The 27613-nt window shown below is 51.6% G+C and overlaps 1 protein-coding gene across 1 annotated transcript in view; it reads right to left on the reverse strand.

Annotated features, from left to right (window-relative positions):
• GALNT9 (polypeptide N-acetylgalactosaminyltransferase 9) overlaps positions 1–27613 on the reverse strand; it is a 118370-nt gene that overhangs the window by 54358 nt on the left and 36399 nt on the right. Inside the window, exons 3-5 of the mRNA XM_065904837.1 lie at positions 12510–12676; positions 10103–10277; positions 5399–5596 (exon numbers count right to left, since the gene is read on the reverse strand). Coding sequence (XP_065760909.1) covers positions 5399–5596; positions 10103–10277; positions 12510–12676 — 540 coding nt within the window. The remainder of the gene's footprint in view (positions 1–5398; positions 5597–10102; positions 10278–12509; positions 12677–27613) is intronic.

The following is a 27613-nucleotide window of genomic DNA, read 5'->3' on the forward strand; positions in this document are numbered from 1 at the left end:
ACCCTCGTGGTGTTACCTCTGTCTGCCTGTCTCTCTCTCCCTCGTTCTGTCTGGGTCTCTGTCTCCTTCTCAATCCCTCTTTGCATCCCTATTCCTTTCTGCTCCCTGACACCTTCTTCATTTTTTTTTTCACCCTCCCCCAACTCTCTGTCTTCCTCTCCTCATCCTGAAGTAGGCAACTGATGGGCTCCGGGTTAGACATTTACAATGGGCTTCTGATTTGCATTTCAGGGGGCAGGAAGACGGGGGGGGGGACAAGAGATAGCTGGGCTCCAGATCAGGCATTTACAATCAGCCTCCTGTTTGCCCTCTGAGATGGAAGTAACAGCAGAAACAGGGTAAATAGCCATTGTATGTCTCTTGTAAACACCCAATGTAATAGTCATGGCAAGGACAAAGAGGGGCAAACCCTGTTTGAGTTAAAGATTAAGGGATCTCTGCTTCCCCCTTTTTGGGACAAAGGAGACACTACATATGTCCCCCAAAGGCTCCTTTATGGGAGTGAAAGTCAAGGGATATCGCCAGGCCTTAATGAGTCTTCCTCTTCCCAGAAGCCTTTACTTTGAGATCCCTCTTGGCTGAGAGGTGTGTGCGCACCCAGGGGAGGGTCCCAGGGTAAGTCAGGTGTGGAAAAAGGAACCAGATAATTAGCCTGAAGGAAGACAAAGACCCAGAAGAACTGACCTATATAAATAACTTAACCACCTCTTTACTGTGCTGCTCACCGCTAGGAGGGGCCTGCCCTTTCTCTCCGATGTTTGTCTCTGCCTTGCTTCTGTCTTAACTAAGCAAACATTTTCTCTATGTGCTCTCCCACTTGTTGTTGTGCTGTGTCTGTAATAATAAATTTTGTACCTGCATTTACAGTTTCTGCCTCCATGATAAATGCATTTTTCACTGGGGGCAAAGATCCAGAGAAAAATAGCCTCTAGCCCTTGCTGGTCTGGTGGCTAGAATTCTTGCTTCTCATCCAGGCTTCCCAAGTTCAATTCCTGGGTAGGGAATGAAGATCTTGCTTCACACCACTGCTCACTGCTGCTTCCCTGAGATTCATCTCTCTTGTTCCCCTCTCTCTTTCCTTGGTGTCTCCCTTTTTCTGCTCTCCCAAGTCTGTGTGCTTTTTTTCTGTCTCTTTTACTGGCTCTTTCTCTTTGGATGTTCACTCTGTCTGTTTGTCTCCCTCCTCCCTCCTTCTCTCTCCTTCATCTGACCTGGTTATCAGTCAGTTCAGCCACTCAGTCATGTCCGACTCTTTGTGACCCCATGGACAGCAGCATGCCAGACTTCCCTGTCCATCACTAACTCCCAGAGCTTACTCAAACTCATGTCCATCGAGTCAGTGATGCCATCCAACCGTTTCATCCTGTCACCCCCTTCTCCTTCTGCCTTCAATCTCTCCCACCATAGGGTCTTTTCCAATTAGTCAGTTCTTTGCATCAGGTGGCCAAAGTATTGGAACTTCAGCTTCAGCATCAGTCCTTTCAATGAATATTCAGAACTGATTTCCTTTAGGATTGACTGGTTTGATCTCCTTGCAGTCCAAGGAACTCTCAAGAGTCTCCTCCAACACCACAGTTCAGAAGCATCAATTCTTCGGTGCTCAGCTTTCTTTATAGTCCAACTCTCACATCCATACATGACCACTGGAAAAACCATAGCCTTGACTAGATGGACCTTTGTTGGCAAAGCAATCTGTCTGCTATTCAGTATGTTGTCCCTGCTATTCAATTTGTCATGGCTTTTCTTCCAAGGGGAAAGCGTCTTTTAATTTCATAGTTGCAGTTACCATCTGCAGTGATTTTCGAGCCCCCCAAAAATAAAGTCTCTCACTGTTTCCATTGTTTCCCTACCTATATGCCATGAAGTGATGGGACCAGATGCCATAATCTTAGTTTTCTGAATGTTGAGCTTTAAGTCAAGTTTTTCACTCTCCTTTTCCACTTTCATCAAGAGGCTCTTTAGTGCTTCTTCACTTTCTGCCATAAGGGTAATGTCATCTGCCTATCTGAGGTTATTTATATATCTCCTGGCAATCTTGATTTCAACTTGTGCTTAATCCAACCCAGCATTTTGCATGATTCACTCTGCATATAAGTTAAATAACTAGGGTGACAATATACAGCCTTGATGTACTCCTTTCCCTATTTGGAACCAGCCTGTTGTTTCATGTCCAGTTCTAACTGTTGCTTCTTGACCTGCATACAGATTTCTCAGGAGGCAAGTCAGGTGGTTTGGTACTCCCATCACTTGAAGAATTTTCCACAGTTTGTTGTGATCCACACAAAGGCTTTGGCATAGTCAATAAAGCAGAAATAGATGTTTCTCTGCAACTCTCTTGTTTTCTCGATGATCCAATGGATGTTGGCAATTTGATCTCTGGTTCCTCTGCCTTTTCTAAATCCATCTGGAAGTTCATGGTTCATGTACTGCTGAAACCTGACTTGGAGAATTTTGAGCATTATTTTGCTAGCATGTGAGATGAATGCAATTGTGCAGTAGTTTGAACATTCTTTGGCATTGCCTTTCTTTGGGATTGGAATGAAAACTGACCTTTTTCAGCCTTGTAGCCACTGCTGAGTTTTCCAAATTTGCTGGCATATTGAGTGCAGCACTTTCACAGCATCATCTTTCAGGATTTGAAATAGCTCAACTGGAATTCCATCACCTCCAGCAGCCTTGTTTGTAGTGATGCTTCCTAAGGCCCACTTGACTTTGCATTCCAGGATGTTTGGCTCTAGGTGAGTAATCACACCATCATGGTTATCTGGGTCATGAAGATCTTTTTTGTACAGTTCTTTTTTGTATTCTTGCCACCTCTTCTTAATATATTCTGCGTCTGTTAGGTCCATACCATTTCTGTCTTTTATTATGCCCATCTTTGCATGAAATGTTCCCTTGGTATCTCTAATTTTCTTGAAGAGATCTCTAGTCTTTCCCATTCTATTGTTTCCCTCTACTTCTTTGCATTGATCGCTGAGGAAGGCTTTCTTATCTCTCCTTGCTATTCTTTGGAACTCTGCATTCAAATGGGTATATCTTTACTGTTCTCCTTTACCTTTCGCTTCTCTTCTTTTCTCAGCTATTTGTAAGGCCTCATCAGACAACCATTTTGCCTTTTTGCATTTCTTTTTCTTGGGGATGGTCTTGATCACTGCCTCCTGTACAATGACATGAAGCTTTGACCATAGTTCTTCAGGCACTCTGTCTATCAAATCTAATCCCTTGAGTCTATTTGTCACTTCCACTGTATAATTGTTAGGGATTTGATTTAGGTCATACCTGAATGGTCTAGTGGTCTTCCCTACTTTCTTCAATTTAAGTCTGAATTTGGAAATAAGGAGTTCATGATCTGAGCCACAGTCAGCTCCCGGTCTTGTTTTTGCTTACTGTATAGAGCTTCTCCATCTTTGGTGGCAAAGAATATAATCAATCTAATTTCGGTATTGACCATCTAGTGACGTCCATGTGTAGAGTCATCTCTTGTGTTGCTGAAAGAGGGTGTTTTCTGTAACCAGTGTGTTCTCTTGACAAAACTCTATCAGCCTTTGCCCTGCTTCATTTTGTACTCCAAGGTCAAATTTGCCTGTTACTCCAGGTGTCTCTTGAATTCCTACTTTTGCATTCCAATCCCCTATCAGGAAAAGGACATCTTTTTTGGATGCTATTTCTAGAAGGTCCTATAGGCCTTCATAGAACCGTTCAACTTCAGCTTCTTCAGGATTAGTGGTTGGGGCATAGACTTGGATTACTGTTATATTGAAAGGTTTGCCTCGGAAGAGATCATTCTGTCATTTTTGAGATTGCACCCAAGTACTGCATTTTGGACTTTTGTTGACTATCATGGCTACTCCATTTCTTCTAAGGGATTCTTGCCCACAGTAGTAGATAAAACAGTCATCTGAGTTAAATTCACCCATTCAAGTCCATTTTAGTTCACTGATTCCTAAAATGTCGATGTTTACTCTTGCCATCTCCTGTTTGACCGCTTCCAATTTACCTGATTTATGGACCTAATATTCCGGGTTCCTAAGTGGACCACATTTTGTCAGAACTCTCCACCACAACCTGTCCATTTTGGGTGGCCCTACACGGCATGGCTCATAGTTTCATTGATTTAGACAAAGCTGTGGTCCATGTGATCAGTCTGATTAGTTTTCTGTGACTGTAGTTTTCATTCTGTCTGTCCTCTGAGAGATAAGGATAAGAGGCTTATGGAGGCTTCCTGATGGGAGAGACTGACTGTGGGGGAAACTGGGTTTTGTTCTGATGGGCAAGGCCATGCCCAGTATATCTTTAATCCAATTTTCTGTTGATGGGCAGGGTTGTGTTCCCTTCCTGTTGTTTGACCTGAGACCAAATAAATTATGGTGGAGGTAGTGGCAACCTCCTTTAAAAGGTCCCGTGCATGCACTGCCGCATTCAGTGCCCCTGACCCTGCAGTAGGCCACCGCTGATCCACGCCTCTGCTGGAGACTCCTGGACACTCACAAGCAAGTCTGGGTTAGTCTCTTGTGGGGACATTGCTCCTTCCTCCTGGGTCTTGGTGCACACAAGGTTTTGTTTGTGCCCTCCAAGAGTCTGTTTCCCTAGTCCTGTGTAAGTTCTGACGGCTCTATGGTGGGGTTAATGGCGACTTCCTCCAAGAGGGCTTATGCCACACCCAAATCTGCTGCACCCAGAGCCTCTACCCTTGTAGCAGGCAACTGCAGAGACACTCAAACACTCAAAGTCAGGTCTGGCTCAGTCTCTGTGGGGTCTCCTGGTACACACAGGTTTTTTTGAGCTCTTCAAGCATCTCTGGTGGGTATGGGGTTTGATTCTGAGTGTGACTTCGCCCCTCCTACCATCTTGCTGGGACTTCTCCTTTGCCCTTGGATGTAGGGTATCTTTTTTTTTGGTAGGATCCAACATTCTCCTGTCGATGGTTGTTCAGCAGCAAGTTGTAATTTTGGAGTTCTTGCAGGAGAAGATGAGCACATGTCCTCATACTCTGCCATCTTGATCCCTGGTTATCATTCAGGTCACAATCTGGAGCCACCTTCCGTTTCCCCATCACATCGCCATGTCCCTCTGCACACCCAGGGGAACCCTGGACCGCCTGCATCCCGCCGTTTCTACTCTCCCACCTGGTGCCAGGCCTTGGCTTTCTGCAGAGGAATGCCACCTGTCCCTCCAGTCCCCAAGGCCTCCGCGGCAGCCCTGCCCCACCTCACCGTCCTGGCTCTTTCCAGGGCAGGCCCCGCCCCAGTGGCCCCGCCCACCTGACTCCTCCAGGGCAGGCCCCGCCCCAGTGGCCCCGCCCACCTGACTCCTCCAGGGCAGGCTCCGCCCCAGTGGCCCCGCCCACCTGACTCCTCCAGGGCAGGCCCCGCCCCAGTGGCCCTGGTGGCCGGCTCACCTGATGGGTGCCGCCTCGTCGCCGCGGTCCAGCCAGTCCTGGGGCGGGACGATGTACATGCACCAGAGGCCCCAGTTGTAGCCGTGGGCCGCGCTGGCGTACTGCTGCACCTCGAACGTGTCGTACTTGATGTTGTCAATGGCTGGCAAGACGATCCGCCGGCGATCCTCCCGGATCCGCGTAAGGGCGGGCTCGGCCCTGCAAGGAGACGCAGGCCCATGAGGAAGGGCACGGATGCCAGGGACCCCTGTGCCGTCCCCCTAGGTAGGGAGCCGGGACCCAGACGGCCATGCCCGCATCTAATGTTGGGCTAGACCGCCCCTGCGGAGGGTAGATCCAAGCGCTGCACCTCTGGAAGCCCCAGAAGTCGTCTGGGCTGCACACCCGCCTGCCCGAGGCAGCCCGTGGCTAACCACCGATTGTCACTAGGGATATAAACACCATCCAGGCCCAATCTCTGATGTCTCTGATGGGCTCTCCTGGCTTCAGAGCGCCCAGTGAGTCAGCTCAGTCTGTCAGCTGGTCTGCCTCACAGCCTGGCTTCTCTCCCCAGTGAATCCTGCTTCCTGGCCCGCCTCTCCTCCAGGGCTGGAAGGTATATTCATTTACAAGCAGGAATCGAGGCATGAATGTGCCACACCCTCTTGTAACACACTAGAGCAGGAACTAGAAAGGAAAAAAATAAAATCCGTGCCTCAGGGAGCGTAGGATATACTGAAGGGACAGAAAGGCTAACAAGTGCTGTTGTGCAGTGCATAACCTACACAACAGTATGTGGTGGTCCTGACTGAGTGGGTATGGGGGGACAGACAAAAATGTGTAAGTAAAGGATATATTAGGAGGTGATATGTATTGTGACAGAAAAAGAGATCCAAATAAGGGTGATTTGGAATTGCAGTTTTAAGTAGGGTGTTCAGGGTAAGTTGCACTGGGTGATGAGCAGAGGTGGTGTAAGATGCAGCAGCTGGTTGTCAGCGGAGGCAGGTGGGGCGCTGAACACAGAAGGAGCAGCCAGCGCTGAGCCCCTGGGATGTGCTGGTGTGATTGGGAAGCAGGCCAGGAGGCTGGAGTGGAGAGATGGTGGCCGTGCAGGCGATGAAGGCGGAGAGGAGAGAGACCAGAGGACAAAGGCCGTGGGTTATAAATTTTCAATGCAGGAGTCCCTGGGGGCAAGCAGGTACAGTTTCACTCTGGAGACGACCTTGTCTCTTGCAAGGATGAGATGCTGCCCGAGAGGGTGGAGTTCAACATGGTCATGAGCAGCCTGCTGACTGGGGGACCGGAGAGATGAACAGGGAATAGGGGCCGAGCTCAGTTAGGGACAGCGGGGGCTGGGGTCAGGGTTGGAGCTCTCTGACCCTGCCTGGCCAGATTCACCCTGTAGCCAGCCTTCCTTCCCATCCTTCCAAGCGAGAGCTTGGTATTTACCTGCCTTTCAGCTTCACGAGGAGGATTAATTAATTGCTGTTAGCAAAGTGCTGCAGAGATGAAAAGCTCTCTGCAAATGCCACATGTGCTAATAAGGCAGAATCTTTATGGAGGCAGTTCTGGGAGGGGAGGGCTATTTGCAGATGGATAACTGGGTTTTCAGTAGTAAAAATTAAAGTTACAGTAGTTTCAAATGGCATTTTGATGTGATAGACTTGTGACTCTCCCAAACGTCCTCCAAATGTTCCAGGGAGTTTAACATACATGAGAGGGACAGAAAGGCCTTCGAGTACAGCTGTGCCGTTCACAACCTACACAACAGTATGCAGTGACCCCGGTGGAGGGCAGACCATACCATGTCATTGCTGATAGAAGGTGACAGATGTCATGGGAAAAGAAGAGTTGCTTCATGAGGGTGGCAGTGGAGAGGGAAATGGGGGCCAGCAGGAGAAGTCAGAAGTCACATCTCGGTCAGGCACACGCTGGGTCAGAACCAGCCCTGAGAACACAGTGGTGGTCCTGGGCTGGCTGAGATGTACCAGCAGGAGTGCAGGAATGTGGAAGGAAAGGGCTCCATTCACCTGCCTACCAGCCACCAAAGCCCTGGTCCAACCAAAACAGCAGTTAGGAAAACCGGGAACTTTGAGAGGTCCCAAAGGCCAGACCCTCAGGGGCCCCAGCTGGGGACACCCAGCCAGGCACTGTGGGACTTGATCAGCATGCCCACCACGAATCCCCTCCCTATAACCCTCTCATCTCCCTCGAGGGAATGTCTCAGTGAATCTCTTTGTTTAGGCTTCAGAGAGTTTAAAGATATGACTTGGGAGATTTGATATAAATAAGAGTGAGTTTTAGTTTCTCTCGAAATGGGGCAAGCTGGCTACACGGGTCTGACTTTTCCCTGCTGCTTGGCTGGTAGGGGCTGCCGGCTGCCCCTGGGGGAGGGGTTCATGCTCCCTGCCCACTGTGGACCCCTTGCATACCCTACCGCTACAGGTTTAACTTAAGGATCTTCAGGTGAGATCACACTGGGTGACGTGTGTGTGTGTGTGTGTGTGTGTGTGTGTGTGTGTGTGTGTGTGTTATGACTCAGGTGTGTCCAATTCTTTGTGACCCCATGGACTGTAGCCCACGAGGCTTCTCTGCCCATGGGGTTCTCCGGGCAAGAATACTGGAGTGGGTTGCCATTTCCTTTCTCAGGAGATCCTGACCCAGGGATCAAACCCAGGTCTCCTGCGTTGCAGGCAGATTCTTTACCATCTGAGCCACCAGGGAAGCCTGGGTGGGCCCTAAATCCACAGACAAGGGTCCTTAGAAGAGAGAAGGGAAGAGGCACAGTCACACAGAGAGGAGAAGCCATGTGAAGACGGACACAGAGATTGGAGGGACGCGGTCACAAGCCTAGGGACTCCTGGAGCCCTCGGAGCTGGAAGAGGGGTGAATGGTGTCCTCCCACAAAGATTGGTCCATTTGGAACCCGGGATGTGACCTTACTGGGAAACAGAGTCTTTGCAGAGGTAATTCAGTTAAAAAACCCAAGATGAGATCACCCTGGATTGGGTGAGCCCTGAATCCAAGATGTGTCCTGGATTGGGTGAGCCCTGAATCCAAGATGTGTCCTTCTAAGAGAAAGGAGAGGCAGACGTGAGGCCAGGACACAGAGGAGAAACCACGTGATGGCAGAGGCAGAGATGGAGGGATGCTGCCACAGCCCTGGACATCTGGAGCCGTCAGAGCTGGAAGAGGTGGGAGGCTCCTCCCCGAGGGCTTCCTGGGGAGCCCAGCCCTGCCTGCACCTTGATTTTGACTTCTGGCCTCAGAGCTGTGAGAGAATGAATTTCTCTCGTTTGGAGCCACCAGCTTTTGGTCATTGTTATGGCAGCCCCAGGACACTCCTGCCCTGAGTGACCCTCCCTCCACCTGCTCATGTCCCAGCCCCTCCAACACAGGTGGTCCCCTGGGGTCTCAGTCTTCAGTCCCAGCTGGGCACTCGTCTGACACCCGTGTGCTGGAGCCGGCACTGCTGGGGACTGGGGCGGTTCACAAGCATCTCACATGTAACCTTGGCAACAATCCAGCTCTCTAACATCACCAGTCAGTGCGTGAAGAAACCAAGGCTTGCCTGGGGCCACTCGCGTCACGTCGGCAGCCCAACCATCCTGTCCCGATCCTTCCCGTGGGATTGCCAAATTCTGCCCTCCCCACCCAGCTGCCGTTTATTCCTCTCGGGTCCTCTGCAGGGCCTGGCGGGAGTGAGGGCTCAGGGGGCGACTCCCAGAGGCAGCCGCCAGAGAGGAAATTAGGAAACATACCAAGAGCCCAGCAGGCGCTTTCCAGAAAACTTTGAAGCACATCCTTCTGTTCTAGCAACATATCCTCAGGCACCTGCTGTGAGAGCATCAGCTCACTGCCTGCCTAGGGACAGCAGGGCCTGGATAGAGGTGCCAGGGCCACCCACAACTCTGAAGCCCCTTGTGGATAATTTGCTGGACAAATGACTCAGTTCTTAAGGCATCACTGGCCACCTTTGGGCACAGCCTCATGAACATCCCCAGGCGAGAGAGCAAAGGTCTGGGGCCCCACCCTGAGACCCTGTATCCCACAGACCTGTACTTCCTGCCAGCTCTCAGGAGCGTCAGATGCTGCTGGTCTGGGGTTCACACTGAGCACCGAGGCCCTGCAGGGTCCCTGCCCCCCGGAGCACCTCTAGATCATCCTGCACACATGCTTGGGTGTCTCCATGGTGTCCCGGCCACTTCCCTGTATCCTGGCCACTCCCTGGTGTCCCGGCCGCTCCCCTGGCCAGATCCCCCTCCAAGTTTCTCATTAGAAGCCCACCTCGCCCCTGAATGGATGTGTGGGAGAAAATGGGCAGATGCTGTGTCCTAAGACTTTCTCATAAAGATGAGAAATTGCTTCCAACTAGACTTGGGTTTCTATTAACCGAGACCCGATAGACCACATTTCACATACACAAGACCCAAGTTTGTGTGTCTCTCCCTGACCTAAGGTCACATGAACATCCTCATTTGAGCTGTCACCTCCTGGAATGACTGGACAATTCAAATTCATGTGGGCACAAGGTGGCGAGACAGATCAGTCCTCACACACAGGCATCACAAACAGCGTTCTCGGTTCTAGGAACTGCACATGGAGAGACCACGTGGCTGGACTCAGCTGCGTCCCACCCCCACCCCCACCCCCGCCCGGCTCCTACAGGCCCAGGCAAACCCCATCCAGGGCACAGCTCCACTTAGCCCCAGGCCTCACCCTTACCAGCCTGTGCTGAACTCCACATGGGCATCGAAGAAGCCGACGACAGGGGCTGTGGCGACCTTCCAACCCTGCAGCCGCGCCCGGATCAGGCCTTCCCGCCTGCTGTTGCGGACGATCTTCACCAGGCCTGGGTATCTCTTGCTGACATATTGGTCCAGGTTGAGCTTGAGTTCCACTGCGGAGACACAGAAAAGTTTCAGGCATGACCCTGTGGGAGGGCCCAAGGCCACTGAGACCCACGGTCAATGTGTGCTCCAGACCCATACTTCATAAACTTTCAGAGGACACACCACGGCTGGACATGGCTCAGGGTACTGGGGGGACTTTGGAGAGATAAGACCCCCACCTCGTGGAGCTGTGCTCCAGCGGGAGAGACCTTGAGCAATCAAGCCAGATTGATCCAGACAGAAACACGCGTTATGAGAATAAGAGGAAACGGGGCTGAATTACTCAACTATAGGAATGCAGTCGACAGGCAGATGGATGGATAAACAAATGTGGTGCATCCACACAATGAAATATGGTCCAGCTTTAGAAAGGAAATTCTGACACATGTTACAAGGTAGATAAACTTGAGAACATGATGCTCAGTGAAATAATCCAGTTCCCAAGGGGCAAGTGCTGTGCAATTCCACTTATATGAGGTCCCTGGAGCAGACATGTCCACAGGGACAGAAGGCAGGATGGAAGAGGCATGGGGAGTTAGTGTTTAATGGGGACAGAGTTTCATTTGGGGAAGATGAAAAGGTTCTGGTGGTGATGGCTGTACGACGCTGTGAACATCCTTGATACCCCTGAACTCTACAATTATTTTGCAAATGGTTAATTTTACGTTGTGAGAATTTCAACTCAATAAATCTTTGAAAAAACAGATAAGGGCCCAGGAGTCTTTGTGAGGAAGCTCCCGAGGGCTAAAAGTATAAGCAGCAAAATAGGTCACAATCATAGCAAACATTAGCCAAAATGAAAAAGCAAAAGGGGAAAGGGAGTGGGCGTCCAAGTGGGGCGGGTCTTCTCTGGGTCAGCGGGGCAGGGACAGGGGTGGCCTGTGAAGGTGACACGTGGGCTGTGACAGGATGGGGAGCTGGCGGGGAAGAGAGGAGGACGTTATAGGCATGGGAAAGGAGCAGTGTGGGGACACCTTGGCTGCTCTCAGGGGTGGGGGGTGGTGGGGAGGAGGTGCAGAGAGGAGCAGAGGGGTTGGGAGTGGGCTCAGGGCTGAGCAGGAGGAGCTGAGAGGGTTTGAACTGGATCCTTGTTCCTGGACCTTTGTCAATATTCTCATGCCTTGACTATGGGGACTTCTTGCAGAAGACCTCCACCACCCGGAGGCCTTCCCCCCACATGCCCATCACCAGGCTCTAGTGGATACTCCCGGGAGTGCAGCCTGGCCCCACGGGGGCTCCAGCTGCATAGCCAGTGGGTCCTGGAGCCGTGACCCCGTGCTCCGTCCTGCCCTCTCCAGGCCTCATTCTCGCTCTCTTGACAGTGTCGGGCAGGGCTCTCCTGGTGTAGACACAGATCACAGGCGAGGTTGGAGCTCCTTCAGGCCAGGAGGGCTCTGGGAGGCCTCTCCCCGCGCTCCTCCACCCTCCCCCTGACTCCCGACGTAAGAAGGAGAGACTGCAATGACAGAGAGACCCAGCAGTCACAGCTCCGCGCCGGGACCTCGGTGTGGGAGCCGCCCATGGTGGGGTCCATGCTCCTCTCTGCTTCTGCAGAGGAACAGATAAGGACAGGCCAGGAACCTCCAGACCCTTGTTGGGGGCTTGGAGCCCCATGTGCCTGGTGGGTGTGGATTAATGCCTGGGCTGGATGGAGGCTGATGTGGGGCCATGATAAGAGATCCCTGGGGCCTGCGCTCCAGCTGTGAGCACCAGCCGCTTCCCCATCAGCAAGCCTCCCACTGGAGTTTTGTCCACAAACAAGAAGTGAAGATGTGATTAGCATAGGGAGACTCAACACATGGGGGGCCTTTCTGGATGATGGCTGTAGGGGTTGAATAGCCACCCACCCCCCAAACTCAGGCCCACCTAAAACCTCAGAATGTGACCTCAATTGGAAATAGGGGTTTTGTGGATGTAAACAGTTAAGGGTCTTGAGACGAAAACTTTCTGGGTTAGGATGGGCCCTAAATTCAAGGACGAAGGTCCTTAAAAGAAGAGGAGAGGCCTCAAACACACCAGAAGAGGCCTTGTGAAGATGGAGGCAGAGACGGGAGGGGTGTGGCCATAAGCCCAGGACACCAAGGATGCCAGCAGCCGGCAGAAGCTGGGAGAGGCAGGAGGGACCCTCTCCTGGAGCCTCTGGAAGAAACGTGGCCCTGTCCATACCCTGAATTCAGGATTCTGGGCTCCAGAGCTCCAACATGCTTCCCTCTCTGGGGTGCTGAGCCGGCCCCACTCACCATTATCACTGTTGTCGTCCACCAGGATCACCTCCTTGAGGAGCTGGGATGGTGTGTGGTTGACCACACTGTGGACGGAGCGCAGGATGACTGAGAGGGCTTCATTGACAAAGATGAACACCACAGAGATCTGGGGCAGGTCGTCCGAGTAGGTCATCTGTCTGCACCTGCAGGAGAGATGGCATGAGGGACAGAGGTCAGTGTCAGGACAGGACGGGGAGGTGGGAGCCTGGAGCCCCACTAGGAGGTCCACTGGCACCACTTCTAAATCCTGCTACCGATGGACGAGCAATAGGGATGCCACGGTTAGAAAAGGAATGAGCACAGTTGAGAAAAACAGGGTGATGATGTTCTTCTCAGAAACCCTGACTTCCACACTCTGACCCTGGACTCTGCTGTCTCCTTGCGGAAAGATAGGGAAATTGCACCTGTAAGGGATTAACGTCCCACTGAGATCACATGGAACATTTTTTTGACCCCCTTGGGAGGCATGAAAGAGAAGTGAAGGGGAGGTGATCATCTTATGGTGCAATCCAGTGGAGTCCCAGCCAGAAGAGTCCCAGCCTGGAGCCCACATCAGCCCCTCCCCCATGACCAGCTCTATCTGTGCCCCAGGTGGTCATGGTGTTGGCAGCTGCTAGCCAGAGGGCATCTACTGGGAAGGTCCTATGCTCAACAGACACTGTCCTCTGAAGTGGGGTCTGAGTAAACTGTGATGACAAGTAGGCAAGTGTCAGATGAGCGCTGTTGAACTAGGAGAGGTGTCTGTATGGGACAACCTGGTCGTGACCTCCACCTATCCTCAGCATCAAGATAAAATAGAATGATCAACTGTCTTCTCCAAAGGTCTTATCTTGGAAGCAGGGATACGGGAGGGGAAATGAAGGGAGCGGGAAAAGCAAAATATTCCATAATTAAGCGTGGGATGAGACTGGTGAGTGCCTGGTAATGTAATAATACAGTGGAATAAATTCACAAGGGGACACGGGGAATTATCAGAAATACAGAAGTGGGGGGAAAAGGAACAAAAATTGAAGTAGATAATAAAGTAAGACAGAAGGAATTCAAGTATGTTGGCTGCTACAATAAATGTAAATAAACTAATTCTCTCTTTGAAATAGCAGAGGCTGTTCAATGAAGTTAGATACATACACACTAATGCACACACATGCACACATTCACTCATATATTCATTTACACACAGCTCTGCTGTTTATGGTTTATAATAAACTCAATTAAAATAAAGTGGTTTTTTAAAAAAGATTGGAAATATAAACAAATGAGAAAGAGGTGCCAGACAAATACTGCCTCCCAAAGCCAGACATTTGGCACAGATATCACATAGGATGAAGAAGACTCTTTAAGAAGGAGACACAATAATTATAAACCGTTATCCCAAAATGAACTGGCAGGTGGGTATAAAAGGATAAATTACTGGAAAAGTAAGAAGAGTTTGATGAAACCATAAGTGTGCGTCACCTTAAGACTGGGCAGACTGAAAAAGTAAGACCATGGAGGAATTTACATAAGGAAGCCCCTAATTCCTTCAGGGAAAATCTTTTTTTCCTTAGGCTCATAGGACATTTACAGAAAGTGGTCATGTATTTGCAAAACAGAGAACTTTAGATTTTTATGAAGCAGGAATTTCACAGGCTGGGCTGGGTCTGTGGGCCTGTGACCTGAGCAGTCCCACGGGGCCCACACTGGGAGCGACCCACTCCCATCACAGCCTGCTCCGCATCCATCCATGTGCTTCTTATTCTCATCAGCTAACCGGTCATTAGGTTAGGGGTCATACTGCTCCAGTATGACCTCATCTTAACTAATTACACCTTCAATAGCCCCATTTCCTAATCAGAAACATTCTGAGGTCCCAGCAGGTAGATTTGGACATCTTTTGGGGGACACACTTAGCCCATGATCAGCCATGCCTACCCCACAACTGGAGAAAGAGCTTTATTTAAAGATGGTGGTGTGGGGGGGATTTCCCTGGTGGTCCAGTGGCTAAGACTCTACACTCCCAATACAGGACTCCTGGGTTTGATCCCTGGTCAAGGCACTAGATCCTACCTGCTGCAACTAAGACCCTGTGCAGTCAACAAATAAACAAAAATAAAATGAATGCAAATAAAAATGGGGAGTCATTGTAGTTGTTGGGGGCTAAGGGTGAGGACGAGGTAGAGCTGTTTGAGAAAGATGACCAATACAGGGCGTAACCAACCACGATGATAACCGATAACTGTAATAATCAGTCATGAGAATAACTGATCATGATGATAAATAGTAATGAGGATAACTGACACTGATGATAACCAATTGTGACAATAACTTATACTAATGGATAATCAATCATGATGACAACCAGTCAGGATGATAGCAACAGCTGAGGGTCCCCAGCGCACGGCACTTGCTCTGTGCATCTCGGCCCTGCAGCTCCCTCAGCAGCCCCAACAGAAATGTGAGGATCCTGGCGGTTAACTCCAGGCTCCTGTAGTGAGTGCTGCCCTCAGAGGTGGTGCTAGCTGCCTTGATGGCGGCCCTCCCTCCCTGCCTGCTCCCAGCTGGGGTTGGAGCGCACTCCTGACTCTGACTAAGGAGAGCCCTGCGTCACTGCCGCACTGGTACGGGCTGCAGGGCTGCAGGGAGAGTTCATCACTCAGGAAAATGCCTTCTGACAAGAAGACTTCACTCCATTTTTCTGTAGAGGAAGACAGTTGGAATGTAAGGTTTTCATGAACTTGCAAAATGTGTAAAACAGGAAAAAAAAAAAAAAGACACCTTGAGGAAGAAAATCTATCTTGAGAGTGACTGCGGCTGCAGTTGCAGACAGGAAGGACGGGTTTGGAGGAGGGGGTTCTTGGGGGCCTGTGGGGTAGGGGCTGCAGCAACCCCCACTGCCTCCCCATCCCAAAGGCCTGGGCACTGTCAGTCCTGCGTCTTCTTCCCAGCCCATGGTCCTTGGGTGTCCTCATGTGGCTTCTTTAGGGTCTCTCGCCCCCCATTGCAAGACCCCCAAGAGCAGGCTCCTTCACTGCTGTACCCCCAAGACCCCAGAGCTGGTCACACAGTAGGGCTTATGAGCATTTGTTGACAAGGGGAAGAAAGAACAAGTAAATGGGTCATGAATGGCCAAGTCCTAACACTCATGGGCTCCCCTGCCCCCATCTCAATGCACAAAGACCTCAGCGCAGCAGGAGCCTCCACTGTGTTCAGGGTGTGGAGGAAGCTGGTGGAGTCTGGGGGGCGTGGGAGCTCTCATCCCCCTTCTTCTCCCTCCATGACCAGGTTAGGAGGCTGGGGAGCTCTCTGGCTTGGCCACTGGGCCACAAACTTCTGTTCTAAAAGAGATTTCAACCAGCACGAGCCACCTGGCGCTGCCTGTGGAGAAGCCACCAGTGTCTGCAGCCGTCTCCTGAAGACACACCTCACATGAGACTCCTTCCAGGGGCTGGAGGCCGTACTGGCCAGAAGGGATGAAGTGCCCACCCCCAGAGCTTCCACTTGTGAGGGCACGGGGGTGAGGGGGGAGGAGCAAGGAGACAAAGGTTTTGGCTGCAATAATAGAGTGAGTTGACAGGGTGAAGAGTGGTCACAGGGAGGTGTCTTTGGATGAGGCAGTGGAGGAGGTGTGGGGGTCCCAGAACAGTCAGTCCATAGGGGCCCGGGAAACGTACATCCAGAAATTTATAGTCCCAGGTCCAGAGGCTGGAGTCCAAGGCCGAGGTGTCCCAGGGCTGGTCCTCTCTGAGGTCTCGCTCCTTGACATTATACAGCCATCTCCTCCCTGCATCCCCACAGAGTTGCACCTGTATGTCTGTGTCCAGATCTCCTCTCATAAGGACACCAGTCCTGTGGGATTAGCCCCACTTTGCAGCCTCACTTTACCTCAGTCACCCATTTATAGGCCCCGTCTCCACATACAGTCACTCCTGAGGTTCCTGGGCTTAGGACTTTAACATATGGATTTGGGGGGACACACAACTCAGCCCACAGCAAAACCCAAAAGATAAGTAGGACCCAGCCAGGCAAGGACCGGGCAGTCCCATGGGCTGGGAGTGTGTAGGGCATGTTTCCCACTGGGCGATGAGCTGTCTCACTTTATTGTTTGTCTACACTTAACAAATCACACCTGTTGCAAACATTTGCAGCTTACAAATTGTTGTTTAAGTTAGAAATCGTGCAATAGAGGTGGCTCATTTTTCTCCAGCACAAATTTGCATAAAAATAATCTGTTTTCCTTAGCATATAATCCCCTTCTCAGTTGGAAAATAAAATCGTTTGTGTTAAATATTGAGCAGAGGGTATTCCCTGGTGGTTCGGTGGTTAGGACTCTTCGCTTTTACTGCTGAGGGCCCAAATTCAACACCTGATCGGGGAACCAAGATTCCACAAGCTTTGCAGTGGCCACAAAAAATAAAAAATAAAAAAAATAAATAAATATTGAGCAGGTAGAAGGGTTTGTTTATCACACACAAGTAGGTAAGATGTCAATGAGGCAGTAAGAAAACCGTGCTAATACCCCACTGGAGATCAGGAATGTTACCATCCAAAGTGCAGCCTCCTCCTCTATGCTTTTCTTTACAGTTTCTGATCCCAGGTACCCAGCCCGGAGCACACGTGTACTTGACCTTAGGCCGAGCTCCTCTGGTCCTGCCTTTGTACCAGCACACGCTCCACTGGCCGCGGGTCAGCCTGTCCCACGATGCGCCTGCTTCTCCTCCCAGCAGTGGCCATGTGTTTCCTCATCTCTTTCTGTGCCTGAATCAGCTCTCAGTTTCAGGGCTCAGCGGCCTCCCTGCCCCACACCGGAGCCAGGGAGGGACTGGAGGTGATGGTGGAAACAAAACTGACCACCACGCGGCAGTCCTGGAATAAGTCTGTCTAAGTAGAACCAGAGTGCTCTTCTCTGTAATTAAAAGCCCTATTTCTGTCATACAGAAAATAAACCAAGTTGACAGAGTTTGGAAAGAATCAGAGTTCAGCAAGAGGGCGGCTCTGAAAGCTTGTAATCACAGTGATCCAGAATGGGCCCAGGAGTGGGGCAGATGCAGGGGACAGAGCGGGGGACATGGGCAAAGAGGGAGAAGGACCTCCATCATCCCCATCCGGGGCCTCCGGAGGGGGAGGGAGACGCAGGGCACACCCACACGCTCTTGGCTTACTGTAAAACTGAGGGAAGACCGGGTGATACACTATGATTTCAACTTGACATTGAATGCTACATCAACATAACATTTTTATGTTCAAACCGGCAGTGGGGTGTCCCCACCCTTCCCTAGACAGTCACAGGTCAGGAGAGAAAGAGATCCTGTCTCCCTGACCCCCTCCCTCCTGCTACTACCCTCCCTTCGCAATGAACCCGTCCCTTTCCAGCCCCACCTGCTCTGGCAAAGCCTTGGCCTTGACTTTGGTCTCCCCTACCTCCCCCCTCACCACCCACTAAGAAAGGCACAATCTCTAGGATGTGAGCTGGGCCCCCTCTGACCCGACCTCTGTATTTTTCCTTTTGCTCACCTGATGGCCCCTTGTGGCCCCAAGTGCTTCCAGGAACATGAGAGTCTGCTCCTGCCTCAGGGCCTTTGCACGTCCTCCCTGCCTGGCACATATCTCCCCTACGTGGCCACATCACTGACTGCTCCTCTGCTCTGTCTCCCGAGCTGGGAGCCCCAGGCAGGGCTTCCTATTTGTCTGGTCACTGCCTCGCCAGCACCTAGAACTGCAGATGCTCCAAAGGCTTCAACACATATCCTCATAGCTCCTGGTGGACTCAAAGGTGGCATGTTAGATGCACATATAAAGCTGTGACACATGTGGACAAGCCTCTGGATAATTCTGTATGGAGGAAACATTAAAAGTCTAAACACGAGTGAGGTTCAAGCTGAATTTGAGGATACGTGTGCATGTATACCCCACATGGACACCCACATGCCCACACTCACACATGCCACACACATCCATGAGCCCTTGACAGAGGAATTGTGTACCCCTCTTGGGGGCATTTGCCTTATTTGGGGGACCCTTCAGTCCCTGCTGAGCTATGTGTAATCCATCCAGACCAGTTTTTCCCAGTCTCAGCCCTCTGGACTTTTGGGGTGGGATAATTCGGTAATTCTCTGTTGTGGGGGCTGTCCTGTGCACGATAGTGTTTAGCAGCATCCCTGGCCCCCGCCCAGGTAGAGACAATCCAGAGTGCCCCCAGGTGTCTCTAAATGTGCCCTGAAGTGACATTACCCAGTGAGGAGCGCTGGTCCAGGATCTGAGGTCTGACCCTGGAGGGCTTGAATTTGGCAACCATTCTAGCATCATCAGGCTCTCACCACCCATCCCAGTGTGCCTGGTGATTGACACTTGTTGGAGTGCAACCCTCTTGAGGTCCCTTCCTCCCCCTGAAAACTGAACGCCAGCCAGAGTTCTGTCCATCCTGTCTCAGGCTGAGGACATTTGCTGTGGTCCAGCTCAGCCCCTTCCTCTTACCTAGCAACACATGAAGTCCACTTCCCATCATCACATTCTAAGTCCCAGCTCCTGGATGCAGTGAGGGATGTGACTGTGGCCCCTCTGAACCAGGCAGTTCACCAATAAGCTCAGGAATAGACGCACAGAGTCACAGAAAGTTTGTCTGAGGCCTTGGGGAGATAAGATGTGAGGCTGGGGCAGCTGCATTCATTTCGCTTCCAGTGGTCAGGATGAAGCCATGAGGCAAGAGCAGAGCAGAGAGACAGTGAGATGCCAGGTCCAGATGATATCAGCTAACCTCAAATCCAACTTGACATGAGACCAGTGCTTCCTCCAGACTTTGTAGTTGCAGGAATCATATATCCCCTCCCTGTCTCTCCCTTTTTCTCTCTTTTTCCAGACTAAGACAGTTTGAGATGGATTTTCTGTCACCTGTGATGGAAGGAGTCCTGATCCAGCACAGGTCCTAAAATGTGCGTGATGCAGGGACGCACTTGCCTGAAATCAAGGATGCCCCTCAGGAGGGGTCTGCCTGGCTGCAGCACCCTGGAGTCCCTGACCATGCAGAGAGGGGAAAACAGGGGAGCTGGTGGGTTCAGTGCTCACATTCCATCTCAAGATGTTCCTGTCCAGGTGAGCTAGGGGCTTTTATCATATTGTTGGTGGAGATGACACCAGCTGCTTCATCCTAACCCTGTCCTTGTCTGGGACACAGACAGTCCCAGCTTGGAACCTTGGTTGACTCAAGAGAAGGGGAGAGACAACCGCCAACCCCATCAATTAAATTCTTGGCAAACTCCTGTCTCCAAGACTCGGGTGTCCCCATCATCCTGTGAGGCAGAGACTGAACAAACCAAACTCTGCAGGGGCTCTGAGAAGGAGCAGGAAAGCATCCTTGCCTTTATTGGTTCACAGGTGAGATCCACAACAACCTAGGACACATGAGGGGAAGCCTGCTGGGGGTCCTGGGAAAGCTTCCTCTGTTCTTAAAGAGCGACAAGACGTAGAAACGTATTTATTCTAGCCCTTTGGAAATCTGACCTATGAAGATGTGATGCTGAGAGCTGCAGCAGCCATGTTGTGACCATGAGGAGCATAAGCCCAATGCACTTAGTGTGACAGAGCAGAAAGCTGGAAAGAGTACAGGTCCCTGGTGATGTCACTGAGCCACTAATGCACAGTTCTGTGCCCCCTCAAGCCTGTGGACTTCTTGCTATCTGAGATTAGGAATTCCATTATAGTTGCAGCCACTCCTGAGTTGCTGGGTTTTTCACCTGAAAGCATTCTTTCTGACATGGAACATCCATTCTTTTTAGGGGGAATCCCACTTCTACCTTGAAATGTCATCTAGCCCCTGTATCACCAAATGTCACCCCATGACAGTCTGAGATGGGTGTTCTGGCAGATTATGCTTTCCAAAGATGCTGCAACATCAGCTCCCAACCCTCCTGGCACTTTGCCTCCCTCCCCTCGAACCTCAGGGGCTCAGCAGCCTCTCGCCAACGGAACACAGGGAAGGGATGCCACATGGCTTCTGAGCTGAGCCATGAAGTGCAACAAGGTCTCGTGTGCTGGGACTCTGTTCTGCAGCCAAGTGGTACCACAGAGGGAACTGGGCTCTGCCCTGGCTGCCAGGCTGTGAGGAGGTGCAGGCCATGCAAAGGGCCATGTGTGGGTGCTTGGTGGACTATACATCTGCTAGCAGGCCTGTATATGATGGCACCCCCAGGTGATTCCAGCCCCCGTCGTTGAGTTCCCCCGCCAACATCACTCCTTCCCAGAGCAGTCCCAGAAGGCACCGCTCAGCGAGTCAATTTCCCCTGCACCCGGTCTGACCCCTTGCCTCTGAGTCCATTAAAATGTGGTTTAATACAGCTGACTGAGTAGCAGCTGTAACTGCGACAGGTATGCTCCCAAAAGCCTGGGAGTTCCAGCCTTCTCTTGGACACATGGTGTCCTGCACGGTGCTGGGCACACCATGGAAGCTTCCCGCAGGCTGGCGGGCTTCATGCCCGCCCCCATGCCCCGCCAGATCACAGCTACAGGAGGGGCTGGGCTGTGGGCACCCCCAAGAGGCTCTGACTCAGCCTTTGCGTGCCCCACCTGGAGCCAGAGAAGTCAGGCATCCTCAACCACCAAGCCGTTTGGCAGAGGATTTATAGACCCAGAGAGCAGCAGGCGGTTACGAGCTCTCGAAGCCACTTCCGAGGTCGTGGCTGGAATGCGCAGCAGGCGGTGTCCCGGCTGGCCTCACGGGAAGCGGGGCCATGGCAGAGACACTAATGGAAATTTATGGGGATGCCCTTTGTGCCGCTAGAGAGATAAACGCAGGATGGAGAGGGGATGAAGTGGCGGCGGACTCCCAGGAGGACAGCAAGCCTCGCCTGGTGACAACAGGACACACATCCATCTCCGGGCGGAGGAGACAGGTCTGGGCTGAGCGCAGGCCAGGGAAGCTGAGACTGATGTTTCAGGGAACAGCTGCCAGGAGGTAGTTCTAGGAAGCCTGTCACCAAGGCAGCGGCATCTGTCTGCTGGGTCAACACTCTCCTGCCCTCTCAGGGACATCAAGGTAAGCCTGGAATCCCCAACTAGCTCGGGTCACAACAACGCCCAAGACAGGATTCTGATGGGCATAGAGGCAGAGCAGCCCCACAGAAAACCAGCACAGATTAGGCTGCTTGGGAAGGTAGGAACTGGAGACCAGCAGGACGAGAAACACCAGAGCCTCCTGCTTGGGGGTCCTGTCTTTCCAAGACTGAGTCCATCCTCTTGTCCAAGGAGTTGGCTGCAAGACCTCCCAGAAACAACATGTATGTGCACAAACACACACTTGTGTGCGTACACTGCACAGGTGTATAAACACACATGCACACAAGTAATAGTGAAGTGAAAGTCTCTCAGTCGTGTCCAACTCTTTGTGACCCCATGTCCATGAATTCTCCAGGCCAGAATACTGGAATGGGTAGCGGTTCCCTTCGCCATTGAATCTTCCCAACCCAGGGATTGAACCCAGGTCTCCCACATTGCAGGTGGATTCTTTATCAGCTGAGCCACCAGGGAAGCCCAAGAATATTGGAGTGGGTAGCCTATCCCTTTTCCAGCAGATCTTCCCAACCCAGGAGTCAAACCAGGGTCTCCTGCATGGCAGGCGGATTCTTTACCAGCTGAGCTACCAGGGAAGCCCACACACAGAGTCAGACACAACTGAGTAACTTTCACTTTCACTTGCACACAAGTAAAACACTATGCGAACACACAAACATACAACATAGATGTACACACATGTATTACACATGCCCGTGCGTGCATTCTCCTGCGTGTACACATAGGGCACCTTGCACACGGCCACACACCGTGGAGATGTTAACGGCTCACACTTTATTTACTTTTAATGATTTTTAGTTGTACTGGGTCTTTGTTGTTGATGGAGGGCTTTCTCTAGCTGTGGCAAGCGGGGGTTAATCTCTAGTTGCGGTGCCCAGACTTCCCATGGTTGTGGCCTCTCTTGGCTCTCGGCTTTAAAGCACCAGCTCCGTAGCTGTGGCATAAGGACTTAGTTGCTCTGAGGCATGTGGGATCTTCCCGGACCAGGGATCAAACCCATTTCCCCTGCATTAGTAGGCAGATTTGAGGGAAGCCAAATGGCTCACATTTATTGAGGGCACCTGTACGTGGAGCTAAGGGCAGCCCCCACTTGCACACAGCAAGCAGGTTCAGGCTGACTTGCATGCACCCTCGGAGAGACACATGGGCTGCGATGCATGAGAATCTTGACACCACATATTTGAGGAGATCTGAGCACACACACCACCCTCAGAGCTCAGAGCAAAAGCCAGTCAGAAACAGAACATTGGGCTGTGCACAGAAAGACCCCTTCCACATCACCCTTGTAAGGGGCCCAGTGGGATAGTCACACCTGGGATTGTAGGATGAAGGGCATGGTCGCTATCCAGGTGCCCTGAGGCCTGCCCACACCCAGGAAAGTGAGTGGACTGCCTACAACCAGGAAAGTGAGTGCCCAGGCTGCAGATCCCTGGGTGCAATGCTGCAGAGGAGCCCTGGGCCTCCTAGCGTGCCTATACCTGGACAGCAAGGTCCATCAGGGCCCAAGTGTGCGATCTTCAGGGCCTATGACCTCCAGGCCCTCCCTCAGACAGTCTCTGGGGATGCTGGGCCAGAGGCTGATGACCCTTCACATGCAGGAGTCCAGCTCAGCACCGATGTCTTCATTCTGTTGCTCCAGCAGCCCCAGCAGGGCCTCTGAGCATGCTTGGTGAGCCCATGGGGAGGACAGTGGAAGGGAAGGGAGAAACAGGAACCCAGGTGTTTGTTTATCCACTCTCACATTGGGCCCTGCTCCCCCATCCAGCACATTCCCAGCTGAGATGGAGCCACGGGGCAGGCGGCCCCTGCTTCTCCGTCTCCTGAAGCTAATGAAGCCTTGGACCCGCTGCCAGAGGACCAGACGGCTCCAAGGAAGAGCCCAGTCTGCAGGAGAGCAAGCAGGTGGGGATCTGTTCCCAGTAGTGACCATCCCATGCTAAGAAGCAGGCTCACCTGACGGGTCTCTGCCCTCCCTAGACAACTCTTTCCCTGAGCACAGAGGAGGCTCCAGGGGCTCTGGTAGCTGGTGGGAGGGGAAGAGGGTCAGCTAGCTGCAGCCATTCCACCCGAGGAGGAAAGAAACCGGCATGTTTCCATGACAACCCCACACTTTCCATCCCATCCCATCAGTCTGGGACACGCCCCCACTCGCAGACCCTCAGCCCGCCAGCAGCAGTGTCGAAGCCACTGCGTGTAGTCGGATCGGCATGCGGGGCCTGCCTCCAGTGCCTCACAGTCACCATCCACTAAATCTGCACTTATTACACTTGACAGCCAAGTCGTGCGCAGCGGAGACGATTAACAGGCACTAAGTCTTCGCCAGCACCTAACGGGGGGCAGGATGGGGTCTCAGATGAGCACATTCATTTTTATGATGCTGTTTAATTTGGGTTTGCCAGTCTTCCTTCCATTATCCAAGGCCCAGTCTTAATAATCAAGATCTATGCTATGTGCTTTGTGGCATAATTAAAGCTGCTGCTTAATTAGAAAACCTATCTACCTCCAGACAAAGGGAAATCGATAGTGTACCTAATGGAGAAAGGTAGAGAGAACTTTGGTTTGAGAGTGGAAAGGGAGCTGGGATTAGCACACGAACACACGCGTGTGCAGGCCCAGTGCACACATGCAGATGCTTCTACCTTCATGTGTGATTCTGAGGACTACACCTGCCAAAGCCAGCCAGTAGGGCAGTTTCTGATTGGATGGATGGGCTCCGGGAGCTAAAGGTTGCTCAGGAAGCCAAACTCTGAAAGTTTCCAACGGGCATAGACTGAGCTTGCATTTGTGCATTTGTTCATTTAATCCTCCATGGATGTTTGCTGAGGGCCTCGAAAGCATCAGGCATGGCCATGACATGTCAGCTGCCACTGTCAGCCTCGCAAGCCCCGTGTCAGCCTGCCGCAGGGCCAGGCTCAGATCTCCTCCCTCGGGCGCCAGGCATCCTTAGCGCATCACATCGTCCTCTGACTCCCTGTTGTGGCCCCTAGAAGCCTCGGCTGGTGATATCAGGTCAGGTACTGCGGGCTGGGCTGTTGGATGGCGTCTGGGGCAGCCACGCTGGTTGGTGTGTCTCAGAGCCTGGCTCTCAGAGCCTGGCCAGGTGGATACTCTGACAGAACACACTGGGGTTTCCTTACAACATGGCAGCTCGTGGCCCAGGGGACATGCCTGGCTGGGTGGGGACCCCCAAAGCCCTACTGCCTCCCCTCTGTCCTCAGTGGGATGACCAGCCATACAAGCCCTCCTGATTGCAAGTGCGGGGACACTCTCTCCACCTCCTGATGGGGGCAGGGTGGGGCTCCAGAGGAGGGTTTTGAATCCACCTTTGAAAAATGTGATCTGTCAACAGGGTGATGTGAGGAAGTTAAGACGGGGAAAACTCACTAGGCACAGGCTGCTTCCTGATGGTGTAAATAGTTATGTGGGGCCACAGCCAACCCCGTTCACTTACATATCAACTATGGCTGCTCTCAACCCTGCCCAAAAGCCTGAAACATTTATTCTCTGCCTCATGAAATTATGAGAAATACATACTGGTCTCTGCCCCCATTTCCTGACACAGGGCAACACCCTTGGAAACTCCAGGGTGATGGGCGAAGTCAGAGTGCCTACACTGAGCTCCTGAGTGCCTTGAAAGCTTCTGGGTTTAGGGAAGAAGTTTTGTTCTAATGAGGTGATTCTGGGTGAGTCCTGCTTGGAGACTGGTCACCAGAAGGACCAAACCATGATTAGAAGTTAGAACACTCACCCCCATCTCCACCCTCCAGGGAGGAAGGGGTTGAAAGTGAAGCTAAAAATGGACCGTGCCTATATGAAGAAGCATTTATAAAAGTCTCTAAAGTAGGTGAATCAGAGTTTCTGGGTTCCCAAATAACCCGTGCCAAGAGGTTGCATGCTAAGTTGCTTCAGTCGTGTCTGACTGTTTGTGAGCCCATGGACTGTAGCCTGCCAGACTTCTCTGTCCATGGGCTTCTCCAGGCAAGAATACTGTCGTGGGTTGTCATGCCCTCCTCCAGGGAATCTTCCAGACCCAAGGATCAAACCTGCGTCTCCTACATCTACCTGCAATGGCAGGCGGGTTCTTTATGACAAGCGCCTGGGAAGCCGGGCGGGTGGGTACTCCTCCAGGAGAATCTCCTGTGCTTGGGACCCTCCCAGATGTCTCTGGGCACTCCCCCAACTGGCTGTCCCTCTATGACCTTTATCATATCTTTATTACATAAGAGACCAGTAAACACAGGGGTTTCCCTGAGTTCTGTGAGCAGTTCTAGCAAGTGTCTGACGCCAAGGAGGGGTCAGAAGTGCCAGGGGCAGCCTAGATTTGAGATTGACATCTGAGTTTCACCTGTGGGGTCTAACGCTGACTCCAAGCAGATGGTGTCAGAACAGAGTCGAACTGTAGGACAAGCAGCTGGTGTCAGAGAATTGGTCAGTGTGGGGAAAACTTACACATCTGATACCAGAATTGCTGTGAGTGTGGTATCATTGTGAGAGCAAACAGTGAGGGGTTTATTTTTAACACGTGGCCTTTTTCAGAAAAGATTTTCTGACACTCCCCCACCCCACTGCAGAACATAAGACACAAGGATACTGCATTTTACTGAGCACTTATTGCTGTCCTCTCTGATGCCTCAACACCCCTCGTGGGTTTCCTAGATTCTGCCTACATCCCACCTGAGGATGCCATCAGTTTCCTTCCAGGATCCTGGGTGATCCTGGGGCTGACTTGAAGGCAGGCAGAGCTGATGGCTAACAGCAGCATCCCCTAGATCAAGCCACACCTGAAAGCCTACCGTTCAGTGCTTGAGCCAATAAATTCCTTTTTTTCCCCCTTAAGTCATTTTAAATTGGGTTTTAAGTCTTACCAACTCAGCAAACTGGGGCTCATGCTTTATGCAATGCTCTCATGATGCCTTGAATAATCCCCTAGATGCAGTCTGTTGAACATAGAGGGAAGCTCTGGGCTGAGTGACTGGGAAGCAATAAGCTCCAGAGAGGCCCAGGGGAGAGTGTACCAGGCAGGAGGGGTGAGGAGGAAGGGTATGGGGGAGGAACATGAGGGAGGGGAATAGGGAGGCCTCTTTTTGTTTCTAGTTCCCCAGCCACACTGCCCCGGGGGATAGGGATGCTTGGTGCCAAAACTTCTCATTTCTTTTTTGGAAGAATTGGTATATAAACAAACAGGTAACTAAATCCACATTCTCTAATTCAGGGAGGCAGAGAGCTCTGCCCCTGCAGATCAGAGTTTCTGTAAATCAGGCTTCTATCAATTAAGGTGGATTGTAAATGTCAGCTCTTTCAAAGTTCGCCCTGATGTCTTCTTTTGTAACGTGAGAATGACAACTGGGATTGATCGCTCTGTCAGTTTTTATTTTGGCAGACTGAGGTTCCTCACAGGTGGCCCTCCTGCTCTGTGAGGGGAGGGCGGGTCTGAATCCTCAAAGGGAAAGTCAGAATTGCTCCTGCTGCTCGCGCAAATCCCAGGCCCAGCAAGACCCCGGAGGTGCTTCCGAGGACAGGCGGGTGTGCAGTGACACACCACACACATTGGGGGGAGCACTTTCCGCTTAAAAAGCAGAAAGGCCGATGCAAATTTGCTTAAGCAAAAAATTTAAATATACACGTGTAGGTGTAAAGAATCCATCTGTCAAGCAGGAGATGTGGATTCGATCTCTGAGCCAGGAAGACCACCCTCGAGAGGGAAATGGCAGCCCACTCCAGTATTCTTGCCTGGGAAATCCCAGGGACAGAGGAGCCTGGGGTTGCAAAGACTTGGACAGGACTTAGTAACTAAAACAACAGCAATGAATGTGTGCATATTTTAATTTACTGCAGAGTCTAGAGGATTTTTTTTTTTTTTTTAATTTATTGCAAGTGGATTCAGGGACAGCTGGATCCAGGTGCTCATAGTATGACGCTAGAACCCAGTTCCTCCCCACCTCCCAGCTCTGCCATGCCCTGCACTGGATTTTTTTCTTGGGTTTCGCAGGTGAGCCCTGGGAGCTCAAGCTCTTCTTTCCTGTTGATAATATGGTGTAGCT

The sequence above is a fragment of the Muntiacus reevesi genome, chromosome 13 (genome assembly GCF_963930625.1).
Source record: "Muntiacus reevesi chromosome 13, mMunRee1.1, whole genome shotgun sequence".
Taxonomy (NCBI): Eukaryota; Metazoa; Chordata; class Mammalia; order Artiodactyla; family Cervidae; genus Muntiacus; species Muntiacus reevesi.